Source organism: Phoenix dactylifera, chromosome 11 (genome assembly GCF_051530095.1).
Source record: "Phoenix dactylifera cultivar Ajwa chromosome 11, Ajwa_hap1_PhDact_Kaust_v1.1, whole genome shotgun sequence".
NCBI lineage: Eukaryota > Viridiplantae > Streptophyta > Magnoliopsida > Arecales > Arecaceae > Phoenix > Phoenix dactylifera.
This window is the reverse complement of record NC_143200.1, coordinates 8,168,646-8,183,473: the sequence shown is the minus strand read 5'-3', so window position 1 is coordinate 8,183,473 and position 14,828 is coordinate 8,168,646. Positions and strand designations below refer to the sequence as shown.

The 14,828-nt window shown below is 38.9% G+C and overlaps 1 protein-coding gene across 1 annotated transcript; it reads left to right on the top strand.

Moving 5' to 3' along the window:
* The first annotated feature begins 10,316 nt into the window (after positions 1–10,316).
* On the top strand, positions 10,317–14,570 carry LOC103711266 (receptor protein kinase TMK1-like). Its single transcript, XM_088706743.2, has 2 exons — positions 10,317–13,199; positions 13,923–14,570. The coding sequence occupies exons 1-2, from the start codon at positions 10,883–10,885 to the stop codon at positions 14,432–14,434; spliced, it is 2,829 nt and encodes a 942-aa protein (XP_088562869.2). The 5' UTR covers positions 10,317–10,882; the 3' UTR covers positions 14,435–14,570.
* The last annotated feature ends 258 nt before the right edge of the window (positions 14,571–14,828 follow it).

Sequence of the window (14,828 nt, the reverse complement as noted above, 5' to 3'; positions counted from 1 at the left end):
ACTTGTCTGTCTTGTTGTTTTGTTATTCCCCAATAGGAAAATTTTATAAATGGCTCGCGCAAATTTTCTGATATCTTTGTCCCGTTCTTAAAAGGAAAATTCTTCAATTTGCTGGAATGTGATTCTAAAAAGTTTTATCAGATTTCCTTTGATCAGATTTTTTTTTTTTTTTTTTTTTTTGACCGGAAGTCTGCTTCTAGAGTGGGCAAAGTCGCTAACATGATAATCATATTTAAACATGACCAATTGTACTCATCGTTACGTAACTAGAGGCAAATATACAATCGAAGTATTTGACTTGCCACACCATCGCCAAGGAATGCAACCGCACAGCTCTCTAACTTTTAGTTTTTTCTCATGTAGGTTAGCACTAAATGTTGAAACCTCAAGTATCTCATGCAATGACACTCCTTATGCTATTTCACTTTCTAGATCTTGATATTTTTGTTTCAGATTTTTAGGTATTCAGGGTTGTATGGGTAGTTGATATTATCTTTGCAATTAGAGCAGAGGTATCTTCATATGTGAGTCGCCTGCTCGTAAGACCTCTTTTTTTTTGGCGCATTTTGTCAGACCTTTTTTAACATACGCCATCTTCTACGAATATAATCCATAGAAACAATATCAATAAAGGTAGGAAACTATTTTATTTTTATGAACCCTGGAGCAGCGAATGCATTTGGAGGCCTATAACAGACTCACTAAGAGGAGCCTTTTTTTCTTTCCGTTTTGTCTTTGAGGTCTTTCCTGAAGTGGGCCGGCCTAAGAAGAACTCACTAAGAGGGTATTTTTCCTTTCTATTTTATCTTTGAGGCTTTTCCTATGGTGGGCCTTCTTTAAGCCGGGACCTTAGGTGAATGCCTCGGTCGCCTAAAAATTGGGCCGACCCTGTATGAACTATTGAGGACAAATTTAGTATTTTGGTTCTGAATTAAGTATCAAAATAATGTATCTCACATAAAAAACTAGGCTTACACCTATTTAGGAGAGGTTCTTGGTAAGTGTCGCAATGACCATGAAAAAAAGAGTGAGTTTGACATTGCTGCCAATATGAGTGGGGTGAGATGGCTCTAGAGATAAGCCTCAACAAGGCTGTTTGGAAGTTTGCTTTTAATAGTGAAATAGATGACCGGAATTGATAATAAGATAGATGGTTAAAATGTGTCTAGAAAACTTGAAATAATGTTAACAACAAATGGTCGGCTTTACATTACATGGCTAAAAGATTGCAATTTTAATTTTGAGTTTTCGGTGGGATGGGAAAAGTAAAACTATCTAAGCCCTTGCCCTATGGAGCCTTCTTTCTCCTTTATCTTTTAGAGGGATTTCTATCCCGGTTGGAGGCGACCCTGAAATCGGCTGGAGGCGAGCTGAACAGGTTGGTTGAGGCATCGAGCGCTAGTCTCCTCCGTCGGGTGGCTTGCAAAAATTCTACTTATCGGAAGGTTTCAAGTGAGGGACCTCGATGCCTAAGTTAAAATAATGAGGCAACAGTGTTGAAAAGAGAGATTTCAATAGAGGGTGGTCTCTATGAGTGATATTGAGTGCTTATTATACGCATACTTTAAGTCTCTCAGGTTGCCTCATTTATATAGGAGAGCCAGTTTTGTTGTTACCTGAGCCGATGTGGCGTGCAATGATGCTAGGCAGCGGCCAATGGTATGACCGCAGTGTGGAGGTCGGTCTGTATGGGCAGAGTGTAGTGTAGGTCTAATGCGGGACGTAGGGCTACCACGACTACGGACTGCTAGGGCTGTCGATTGTTAGAGCTGTCAGTCCTAGTCGACGTGTGCTGATGGTTCTTGTCGACTAGCGACTCTTTGGTTGGAGCTAAAGTATATCACCTTGGTTCATATCCAAGGTTCGGGAGGGTCAGTCTGACCTGAGGTCGAGGTGTCCCATATTTTTTCCATCAATATGCATGCATATACATAAATATATGAGCATATAAGCATGTACGTACAAATATGTTGCATGCATGCATGTATGTATGTATATACACATGTATGTATTCATGCATGCATGTGTGTGTATGTATGTATGTATACGTATGTGTGTGTCTATATATATATATATATATATATATATATATATATATATATATATATATATATATATATATATATGCGCTGAGCTGCCTAATATAGATAGGCTTAAAGCTGAATTTCTATTTATTGGTGGGTCTTTGAGAGCCCCCTACATTCCATCGGGAAACAAATGTCGTGCTGCGTGCTTCTGATTTTTTTGCCCTTTTGCATGCCACGTGCCACTTATCTCCCACATTTCCTTAGTTTTCCGCTCAATATCTTGCACTGCACGTACATGTACAGATTTTATGTGGATTTCCATCGAGGTTTACCAACTCGATTTCGGCCGGGTTTGCGAAGTTTTGGCTTCAACCGTCTGGACAATTGGACAATTTTCACAACAAATTTCAGAGTTGCGATAAAAAATTCAAAGGAAAATAAAGAAGCCAAGAAAAGTTACATAACATTTCAGAATATTAAGCATTATATAAGTTCTTCAATTGTGTAATTTCAGTAATATTCAGCTGAAGTTTGATGGTTTATATAAGTGAAATTCATTAACTATGCTGATAATTTGTACTATAAACACACACACACACACACACACACACACACACACACATATATATATATTACTTATTAAATTTTAATTTTTTGAAAAATTCATTGTATTTTGTACTACGAAGCTTTTCAGCGCCTCCAATGTTCAAATCCTTTCTTTTTTAAAAAACTTTCAGTAGAGCTTATATAGATATTGAATTAAGGCATTTCTTTCTCATATATTTGAGATTAAGAGGCTACTTGATCAAATATATATAATTATGAAATGTCGTATGTTATATAAAAAAATGTTATTCTTCTAAGATTATTATATTTAATTGTTCACAGTAATCTGTATAAAATGCTGTAATAGGTGTCTTTTCAAAGGCATCAGCCTATCAAGGGTTTCTTTTATTATATAATTCCTTTTTAACTCAAGAAAAGAAGAGATAAATTATTGAGAATTAGAAGTATACATCCTATGTACTTAAACAAATAATAAATGATCATAATATGATATTAAAGACCAAAATAAATATTTAAAAAATTATATAAGTGTAATTGTAGTCAGTTTTACCAAAACTAACCAAAACTTCAAATTGGGGGTTAGTTTTAGTCTAATTTTGCCTGAACTAGTCAGTTTCAGCTGCAATAGATTGTTTTCGGCGAAAATTCAATGTTTGGTTTTGATTTTCTAATTCATATGCATTAGTTTTTCAAGGAAATAATCTTCACTGTAGGACTATCACATATGCACGCATAAATATAGATTAATATGGTCTTATGACTACTAATTCTAGATTATTACCTTGCAGATATTGAATTGTTACATTAGACATCTGTGTAATGGGTATCCTATGGCTGTAACCAATTATCCTACCTGCTTGATCCAAACATATACCTGATATTGACTGTTTTGTAGTTTGTCAAACATAATATTATCTTAGTTGCGCTGCAGTTCAGGCTGTCAAAACTATTTGTTTTCAATTTTTTATTGATTTGGGATTTCTAAACAGGACTTGTTTTCCCACTGTAATAGTTGTTACTCTTCTAAACGAGACATTGCATGACGCATCCAAGTGCTATAAGCATGCTCAAGCATATGATGCTTAGAAACCTATAACAGTTGTTAAATCTCAACAGACAATTAGAATTAAATCTTTTGCTTGCTTGAAAAATCCTTGGATGTTGTAATCGAATGAGCCTTTGCATTTTCTTACAAAGTTAACACGTTCTAGTAATCTAGGTTTTATGCCAACTCTGAAAATAAGAATACTCTGTAGTGCAACCTTGTGATCTATAGAACCTGGATATTTTTTCCATGCTTGTGGAAGATAGGTTTGCATGTATCATCTCATGATGATTGGAGTATCATATTATGCTCATCATTTCTAGGATCTAAGCAATTGTTGGAAAGAGTATTTCTAGGATAGGGAGCCTATTTCAAATGACTTCTATTGCACCTCTCTTATAGGGTATAAGAGGAATTTGTTAATTATGCTTATCATTTTATTGATATTCTAGCTATATGGGGTATTCTCTAAATATGCTTGCATCAAACCAAGATGTAGACTGGACAATATTTTCTCCTTTAAACCTTCTTATAGTATACTTTTATCCAAAACACAATTCAGAAACTTGGCTCCATCTTGAGCTCTAGCTGAAAAATTAGAGGAAAAAAAATGGAGGAAAATATATAGAAAAAGGGAAACAAAACGGGACACATGTATCATATAATATTATAGCTCTGATGATCCTTGGGTTCATATTTTTTATGTTTACGAACTAAAAAGCTATAAGTTTGAATAACAATTTAATTTTAAGCACCTAACAAAATAGATTTATGGAAAAAAGTGAAGTATAATTACATGAAGCTATGTAATACATATATTGAAGCATGCATGTATGCAGGCTTTCTTTTGGCTTCCTTTTGATACCCTCCTATGTCCTCAACTCTTCATCTCTGATTATTTCCAATTTTCAATGAATGTGATGGGGGTTTTGCTAGTTTACTCAGAAATCAGATAAAATAAGATTTAAAATAAATAAGGTAGAACTTTAATTCACATCTATTTTTCGTAGCAACATAATGTATTTTTGCACCATTTTCTCTTTTTCAACTGAACCATGATGGTGTTTTCTTTACTCCCTGCAGCTATGAAAATTTAGCAACTAAACAGATAAAAATCTTGTAGGACCATATCTAGATGTAAGAATCTCTATTTTGGGACAAAAAATATATTGCAATGTGTTATAGAATAACTTTATACGATGTATAACCCCATGAGCACTCCATATTTATTGAATAATTTGATCTTTTTCATCATACGACAATATTCATCTGTTAATTTCAGATATAGATAGGCATTTCCTCTAACTTTTGTTTTCTTACTAATAACCTGGCAGCGATCTGCCAAACCCCTTATTTCCCACTAGATGAATTTAAAATTCTTTAGCTATTAGTTGTGCCTGATAAAGCGAATATGATAGTGATGTTATTTTACCATTCGTACCTTGATTAAGCTAGTTGCATACCTACAAAATCTTTTTCTTTTAATGTTAAATGGAATAAGTGATGCTTATGGAAAGAGAAAAATACCATTGTTATCAAACACCATTATTCTAGTGTCGTTGTTGAGATTTTTGGAGCAGCTATTCAGGAACTTCATCTAGAGCAGAGAAGAGGGCAGAGGGAGAATTCACCTGGTGGCAAGGGAGGTAGTTTGTCAGCCTATCAAACAGAGTGGCTTGGGATTCTTTCTCTGGTGGAGAGGTAGGAGGTGCTGGTGGCGAGCCTTACGGCCAGATATATCCTGAAACCGGATGGCTTGTGGAGTGCCTTACTGAGAGCCAAGTATAGAGCTCACACGGAGGCGGCGGATTTCAGGCTGGGCATCAATGCTCCTTCATTTGGAAGGAAATTTGTTCACATGCTCCGGTGGTGTGTGCGGAGATCAGGTGGGCTGTTGGGGATTGCCAGTCTATTAATGTCCTGGAGGATAGTTGGATGTCCGAGCAACCGCTTTGTCGAATACCGACCTTGATCGACTCAACGAGATTGGAGGGTTGTAGGGTCAGCGATCTGATTGTTCCGTGAGAGAGAAGGTGGAACGAGGCACTCATTAGGGAATCCTTAATTTGGGGAGTAGCCGACGGAGAGAATTTCGGCTATTCCAGTACCTTCAGGGGAGATGGCAGACATATTGGTTTGGGCGGCCATAGGGATGTCCAAGGTGCGGGCTGCGGACCTACAGAAGGTGTTGGGCGGGGGCGCTGCTAGGTAGATGGATGGTAGATGGATCTGGAGGATAGGTGTCCATTCCCTCATGGTCATGTTCTTGTGGAAGGTGGCCTAGAGTTGTCTTCCGACCAAGAGTGTGTTAGCGAGGAGGGGTGTCAGGATCTCCCTAAGCTGTAGTAATTGTCTTGATGTGGAGGAGTTTATCAGCCATGTCTTGATTGGATGCCCGAGGGCAGCATAGATTTGGAGGAGGGCCTCATTACCACTGCCCCAGGTCGTCCGATATGCTGACGATCTTCTACGGCAGATGAGGAAGGCTATGCACAGCCCGAGGACAATTGAGTGGGGTGTCACTTGTGCTTGTCTGGCATATCACATATGGTTGGACAAAAATGCCCGAATTTTTGAAGACAAGCAGACTCTACCGAGGTGTGTAGTGGATCGTGCTCTCCTTCGGGCAATGGAGATTACTAACACTACCACGACGACTTCATCTAGGATGGCTAGGGACATCTGGGACCCTTTCTCTGCTGTTACAACGCCTATACTTGTCTATATCTCTTGGGAGCCCCACCCTTCGAGCATCTCAAGGCGAACTTTAATAGTAGTGCTTTCGGTGATGGAGGCAAAGCAGATGTAGGTTTTGTGATCCGGAGTCATGACTCTAAGCTGATTGCTACTAGGGACGAAGCACCGTCGGATTGACAGCCGTAGAAGTAGAGCTCAGGTTAGCGTGGGAGGGCATCACCTATGCGAGACGGGTGTTGAAAGCTGAGCATATCATTCTTGATGGAGACTCAACGACGGTGATCGACTGGATACGGGATGAGGGGCGGAGGGGAGATGGAGATCCTCTGCTCTATGATACCCGATGGATGGTGGGGGACTGTAGCGCCTTTCGGGCTACACATATGTACTGGAAGGTGAACAGGGTTGCCACCTATGCTGCCCAACACTTCAGAGAGGTCTTCTAGCCACACCAAGGGGTCGCCTCTTCATTGCTTTGTCATTTTCTCTCTTTTGATTTTGCTGGTTACGTGCTCACTAGAGTAGCATGAGCAACCATTGTACCAAAAGAAAACTATTGTCTATTACATTTTGGGTCTATGTAAGAAAACTCTCCACATTATTGAAAATCACCTGATATTTTTTAAAAATATCCCAATGACTAAAATATGTGAAGAAGAAAAGTAATATTTTCTAATTTTCAATAATTACTTTCATAGTATTTTCTTAAATAAAAATATTAATTTCCTCATCTTGAAACATATGATTCCAGTAGAATCAATGAAATATGACAATACTAGTAAATTTTAACCATTTTACCATGATATTTTACGTCTTCCATAAATAGGCAGACATAATCCTCTACATATTTATCAACTGTTACCATTTGATGCATGTGACTGGATTAGGTATCCTATAGAACAAATGATAGTCTCATACAAAATTATTCCATTTAAAAACTAAGAAACGTTAAAATATTTTCAGATTTTTCCCCTAATGAAGCTCGTGACTTTGGCTCCACAAGCACAGCGGATGGCCATTCGGATATGCATGATTGTTACGGATGCTTCTCTTTGCCACAGGCTCACCCTATAACAATCATTCAGAACTATATATATGATCCATATATAGATAGATAACAAACCAATGATTGAGAAACTAATCGCGTCGGTTGCCAACCTAAAGACTTACGGATGTTTCTGAATTAATTAGATCAAATAAAATGGTTGTAGTTCATGACTAATAAACTTGGTATGAGCATAGCAGTTGAGGTAGGATTGTGATTATTTTTTTACTAAAATATATTTTTTGAAAAATTAGTATCTCGATATATAATGCTTAAAAAATTAATTTTTATATATTTAATTAATCATAAAAAATGATATATTCTATTTTAGTTGAGCACTATTTTTTTGAAAATATTATGTAAAATATCTGTTGTGCTTTTAATAAAAATAAAATTTTCTTCCATTCTACCTAAAATTTAAGAATATTTTTAAAAATAAAATTATTCTAATTTTTAGTAGATAAAAATTAACTTTTATATACCATATAATTTTTTTCATAAAATATAAAAAAATTATTTTTATAATTTTTTTCCTGAAAACTACAACAAAATATTATATATATATATATATATATATATATATATATATATATATATATATATATATATATATATATATATATATATATATATATATATATATACCATATTGGAGATAAAGAAAAGTACTGAGCCCCACAACCCAAACAGTGACAAAACGAAATGGTGGTCCAGCGTGTTCCCCGTTGTCTTGGCCTGGTGGGTGGCTCGCGCCAAACGCTACCAAGTAGAACACCTCCGCGTGGACCCGGTGGAAATGGTGACCGTTGGACGGGATTCCGCTGCTTCGTGACTGCCAGGTGTCCGCTGACTTCTATTCTGGCTCTCTGGCTTTTGGCTTTTGACCGGAAAAGACGGTAGTCAGAGGAGAAGCTCGAAGTCACTTCCCTATACTACTTTGTGAATATATGGTAAAAAATATTCAGACTGATAGATTAAATTAATAAAAAACTTAATTGGGGCCGACAGCTTATTCCTGATAATTTATTTATAACAATTGACTGAATCAGAAAAATGGATAGATACGAAGATCATTCATTGAGACAGACATCGATACATTGGTGAGGGAGTCAACTTTCTTTCCGATAGATCATGTATATTGGGTCCTTTAGACAAGTTTAATTAGTATTCTACATCCTATCTGTTTATTTTTTTTTAGATCTTGCAGTTTGTATGCACATTAGAGCTATATAAAATCTATTTTGACGCAAAAAAAATTAATTATTTTTTTTTATGGTTGTACGGTTAAATTGTAATTGCGGGCACCAGGCATGGTGAGGTAAATGGTAAGCACCTGATGACATGTGGCAAGATTTTGTTTTATTTATTGAAACATTTTTCTTAATATAAATAAAAAAGAAAAAAATAATTTTTATTCAAAAAAATTGTAAATATTATCCATAATTGTATCGAAGATTGGGTGAAAGTAGGAAAAGATCAATGAGGAAGTAGGAAGAGATGAGTGATAAGTCATCCATTTTAGAGGACTAGGCTGACAAATTCATACCATACATCATTCTAATCTGATAGGACAAGGTTTGTTTTCTAGGCATCTCTTTATAGCATAACGAATGCCACCAATTATTCTAAATTATTCATCTTTGATGGAGTTGATAGCTCCTTATCTCCCAATCACATTTCCACTTCTTCTTGCTTTACCGATCGTAGTGGAGGTTGGAGTGTTAGCCTGCTACATAGAACATTTGAGGTTAATCGAACTATTGGAAGAGAATTTTATTTCAACGTGGTTGGTCGAAATCAAGTGAAATTAGGGAGCAAAATCAAATGCAAAATCTATTGATTATTTGCATAAGTGGCTAGCCCAACAATATTACCATCATGACCATGTGTAGACACCTAATACAAGAGGGCTACTCTAAACCTTGTGTGGATTGAATAACTCAAAAGAAGGGATAATAATGAAATCAGACCCCTCTGATTTCATCCAATCGACCTCAAGTCTTAATGCATGATTTTCTCTTGTTTAAACCAATAATTTCATTGGCATCCATGGCCATTTTTGGCCAATTTGGCCAATTTGCAAAGCACGCATCCTAATCGGGGCGTAGTAACATAAACATAAACCAACAATGTCAGATTCAACACCGCACAGAAATTTCAATGTGAACTTAATTAGCCTATCTAATCTATATATGTACAGACTTGAAACAGTAATTAATTAATTAAAAAATCAAAACAGTAATTAATTAATAAGAAAATCAAAGGGTCTGCTGTGATTAGATGCAATTGGAGGGGCTATAACCAATAAAAAAAATTTCTTTACAATTTTATATTCTTCTTAGTGAGTATTAAGACATAATTATCAGCATTAAATCACCATAAGAATTTATCAAGAATCAAACCTTCTTTTATCTATCCTTGGAACCTATAAAAATTTAAAAATAAAATTTAAAACATATATATATCTACCTCCTCTTCTTTGCTTTTCTTTCTTCTTCTTCTTCTTTCCTTCTTTCTTTTTTTTCCCTAAAAAAAATAGCAATTCATATAACTCTAACGTGGGTACATCTGATCAAGTCACAAAAAAGTAAAAAGTACAATGAAGGCGATAAATCTACTACGGACTTCCAAAGAATCTCTTTGGAATGCCGCGCAATATATAAGGCGACCCAGTCTGCTGTCCTATTCGCCTCCCAGAACACATGTGCCGCCTGTAACTCTCCAACTCAATAACCAGCCTACGAGTTTCATGAATAAAAGAATGACCATCTCCATACCTATTCGCACCCATGATCCAATCGATCACTACTGATAAGTCTCCTTGAGATACACCTGCTCGGTGCCAACAGTCTATCTCGCATAGGATATACCTTTTCAAGCTGCCCGTAGCTCTGCTCCAACTATAGTAAGTCCTGGCATGTGGTGTTTTCGGACTGCAACCAATGTATTAGGATGGTCTCTGATTGCAAAACTCACACATTCGTTCTGTTCTCCCTGCTGAAGTTTAATAAATTTGTAAACGGCACAAAACGTCCTCTTCACACCACCGCCGGTCGCCACACCCCAGATTAGAAAGGCGAGGCGTTGATGTGGGCTGCACCTGCAGAGGTACTGGAGTCCAAGGGAAGCCTTCTCCTTTTGTACGTTCTTATAGGTCGGTAGGCATCTATGCCGCCTGCCGACTGCCGTCTCTTTTTACTACCTGAAAGCGAAAGGGATTGTATTGGGAGGAAAATCCCAATTTATCGAGCTTTTGCTTTTGTCTTCCTCCTCACACTGTGAGTATCCCCTCGTTCATCTTCATTCGAAAAAAAAAGAAAAAAAATCCTTTGGGCTAGATTCCATTAAGAAGGGGCTTGTATGTGATTTGGGTCTCTAAATTAAAGCAAAAGGGGTTGGGGAAAAAAAAATCCCTCAAATCCAATCCATGAGTCTGTTTTGCTTGTTATCCCATGTCCAGTTGGTTTCTGCCATTGGATTTTGAATGCCAGAGTCTTAGCCATGAGGGCGTGGATCGGTCTCCTTGTTGTCTCTGCTATTTTATGCTCCAATTCGGCAGTTTTCGGCGAGACCGAGGAGAATGACCTCACCATCCTCGAGGAATTCCGGAAGGGATTGGACAATCCGGAGCTCTTGCAGTGGCCGGCCGGCGGCGGGGACCCCTGCGGTGAGAGGTGGAAGCATGTCTTCTGTGTCGACTCCCGGGTCACCCAGATCCAAGTAGCGGAGCTTGGACTTAGTGGCTCTCTCCCCAAAGATTTTAACAAGCTGGAGATGCTCAACAATCTCGGCCTCCAGCGAAACAATTTCAGCGGAGAGTTGCCGTCTTTCAGCGGGCTCTCCAATTTGCAGTACGCCTATCTCGGCGGCAATCGGTTCGACACCATCCCCTCGGATTTCTTTGTCGGCCTCCATGATTTGCAGGTCCTCTCTCTGGATTGGAACCCTTTGAATCAGAGCACCGGGTGGATGCTGCCTCAGGAGTTGGAGAATTCGGCTCAGCTGATGAATCTTTCACTGATAAGTTGCAATCTTGTCGGCCCGCTGCCCGATTTCTTGGGGAGGATGTCTTCGCTGAAAGTCTTGGAGCTGTCTTACAACAATCTCTCAGGCGAGATTCCCGCGACTTTTGCGGGCTCGAATGTCCAAATTCTGTGGCTCAACAACCAGAACGGGCCTGGGTTCGGCGGCTCTATCGATGTCATCGCCTCCATGACGATGCTCATCGATGTCTGGCTTCACGGGAATGGCTTCACCGGCCCGATCCCAAGCAGGATCGGGGCCTGCACTTCTCTGATGCGCCTGTGGCTCAACACCAACCAGCTCGTCGGCCTTATCCCGGAGAATTTGACCACCCTGCCGGAGCTCCGGTCGCTGCAGCTGGATAATAATCTTCTCATGGGCCCCATTCCGAATATGAGCTTCCGCAATTTCAGCTATTCTCATAACTCCTTTTGCCAGGCTGCCGCCGGCGTTCCTTGCTCGCCAGAAGTCACTGCGCTTTTGGATTTCCTCGACGGCTTGAACTACCCGCTGAAGCTGGCGAGATCATGGCTTGGTAATGATCCTTGCTCTCACTGGTTAGGGATATCCTGCTCTAGCAATAAGGTGTCTGTCATCAATCTGCCTAACTTTCAATTGAATGGCACAATCAGTCCTTCCCTTGGTAATTTTGATTCGCTCACCCAAATTAGACTCGACGGAAACAATCTTACAGGCGCGATTCCTCAAAATTTAACGAGCTTGAAATCCTTAAAATTGTTGAATCTTTCTTCAAACAACCTCTCTCCTCCTGCTCCAGAGTTCAGTAATGGTGTGACAGTCCTCGTTCATGAAAATCCATTGTTCGAACCTTCTAATTCTCCAGGATCTCCTTCTAGCAGTAACTCGCCGCCAGCTCCCACTGGTTCATCTTCCTTTCCTAGTGGTGGGGGATCTGAATCAGATAATAGCCCAAGAAGTTCTCGGAAGGTGAATGTTCTGATAATTGTTATCCCGATTGCGGTTGGTGTTTCGATCATAGCACTAGTCTCTCTATTCCTGTGCTGCCGTCGGAAGAGAAAAAAGAGTGCTTTTACAGCACCAAGTTCAGTTGTTATCCACCCTACAGATGCATCTGATCCGGACAACATGCTAAAACTTGTGGTTGCAGATAATGCCGGCAACAGCATATCTGGTAGTGATCTTCAGGGTGGAAAGAGTACTCGTACAAGCGATGTTTATGCGATCGACGGAGGGAACTTTGTAATATCATTTCAAGTTCTTTGTGACGCCACACGAAATTTTGCTCCAGAAAATGTGCTTGGAAGGGGTGGATTTGGGGTAGTTTATAAAGGAGAATTGCATGATGGAACGATGATTGCAGTTAAGAGAATGGAGGCTGCGGTCTTGAGTAATAAGGCATTAGATGAATTCCAGGCAGAAATTGCTGTTCTTACAAAGGTCCGACACCGAAATTTGGTATCCATATTGGGTTATTCTGTGGAAGGCAATGAGAGGCTTCTTGTTTACGAGTACATGCCCCAAGGAGCTTTGAGCAAGCATCTTTTTCAGTGGAAGCAGCCTCGTTTGGATCCATTGTCTTGGAAAAAGAGGCTTAATATTGCATTGGATGTTGCACGGGGGATGGAGTATCTTCATAACTTGGCTCACCATTGCTTCATCCATAGAGACCTTAAGTCATCGAATATACTCCTTGGTGATGACTACAGGGCAAAAGTTGCAGATTTTGGGCTTGTCAAGCTCGCACCTGATGGAAAAAATTCTGTGGCAACTAGGCTTGCAGGAACATTTGGATATCTAGCTCCTGAATATGCTGGTAAGGGCTTCTCACCCATATTTTTTTTATCCTAAATATGAATAGACATATGATTTTGGTAATGATAATTCAGAAAATAAAAAAAAATGAAGATTCAAATCTGGAGCACCGTTATGTGCAGTTTGTGTTTCTTAAATGTTGTATATAGTTCCCCTGCATATTTTTGTTGTCTATTTCTCTCTGTGCTCATTTGTGTAAAAGACAATCTGGCTATCAGGATTGGTGTGGTTATTTTGCATAAGCGCTTGATTTGCTGTTAAGAGCTTATGACATACTTGTTATTTGTCTAGAAACAATCTGATGACGATCTGGGAGTAATTGAATTAAACAGTTCTCTAGCCTAAAATGTAGGTATCTAATCCTCATTAATTCATGTAACTATGCCCATCATGAATGTTTTTGGATTGTGTCAGAAGGAAAGTTTGACAGTGATATTATGCATACTCTAATGCTAATATATATATTTTTTAAAAGATTCAGTCTTCTAATCTTTGCTACGTAGTTCTTGTCATATACAAGTATATAATTGTGTCATGATATCTGGAACTACTTGTAACATGTCTGCTATTAATCTTTTTGAGGACTCCTCCACATACAAAGTAGCGAACATGCTACGTTTCTAACTTAATGCTGAAACCATTCTTTATTCCGCTTTTTTGGTTTTAGCAAATTCTTTTATGCAACCAACTATTATTAATTCAAAATTTTTCTTGGTTATAATAGTGACTGGAAAAATCACAACGAAAGCTGATGTCTTCAGTTTTGGAGTAGTGCTAATGGAGCTACTGACTGGTTTGAGGGCACTTGATGAGGATCGGCCCGAGGAAAGCCGATACCTAGCTTCTTGGTTTTGTTACATGAAAACTAGTAAGGAGAAGCTCAAGGCTGCCATTGACCCATCGCTTGATGTCACAGATGAGACTTTTGAAAGTATATCAATCATTGCAGAACTTGCAGGCCATTGTGCTGCACAAGAACCTCAACAACGGCCTAACATGGGCCATGCAGTTAATGTGCTCGCCTCACTGGTTGAGAATTGGAAACCCCTGAATGATGATCAAGAAGAATATTTGGGCATTGACTTTCGCCAGCCCCTCCTGCAAATGGTAAAAGGATGGCAAGCTGCTGATGGTACCTCAGATGTCACTTCATTAAGCCTTGATAACAGTAAGGGAAGCATTCCAGCCAGGCCTGCTGGATTTGCGGAGTCCTTCACTTCTGCAGATGGCCGGTGAATATACTCGGTATCATTTGCTTGTTTGTAATTTTCCTTGTAGCAAATCCTTCTCTTAATTTTCAGTCCTTGTAGATAGATATCTTTCGAGAGATTTCATGCTTGCATCAATGTGATTTTTCAGTTTTGTTCTGTAATTATTCATTGTGGATGAAGCTAGATGCCTCATGCCAATGCTATCTTATATCCATTATGTGGGTGCGGTGATGGATGGAAGTCTTTTTAGGGGCGTTTGATATGGGGTGATCGTCCCAGAATGAAGGATGATATGGGTGGAGTGATAAGATCACCGCGTTTGGTTGCACTATGGTGATTCTATGTGGTGGTAATCCTACATCACCTCCACTCCTCAAATCACCGTCCAACTCGGTGATGGGATATCCGTCTTTGAGGTC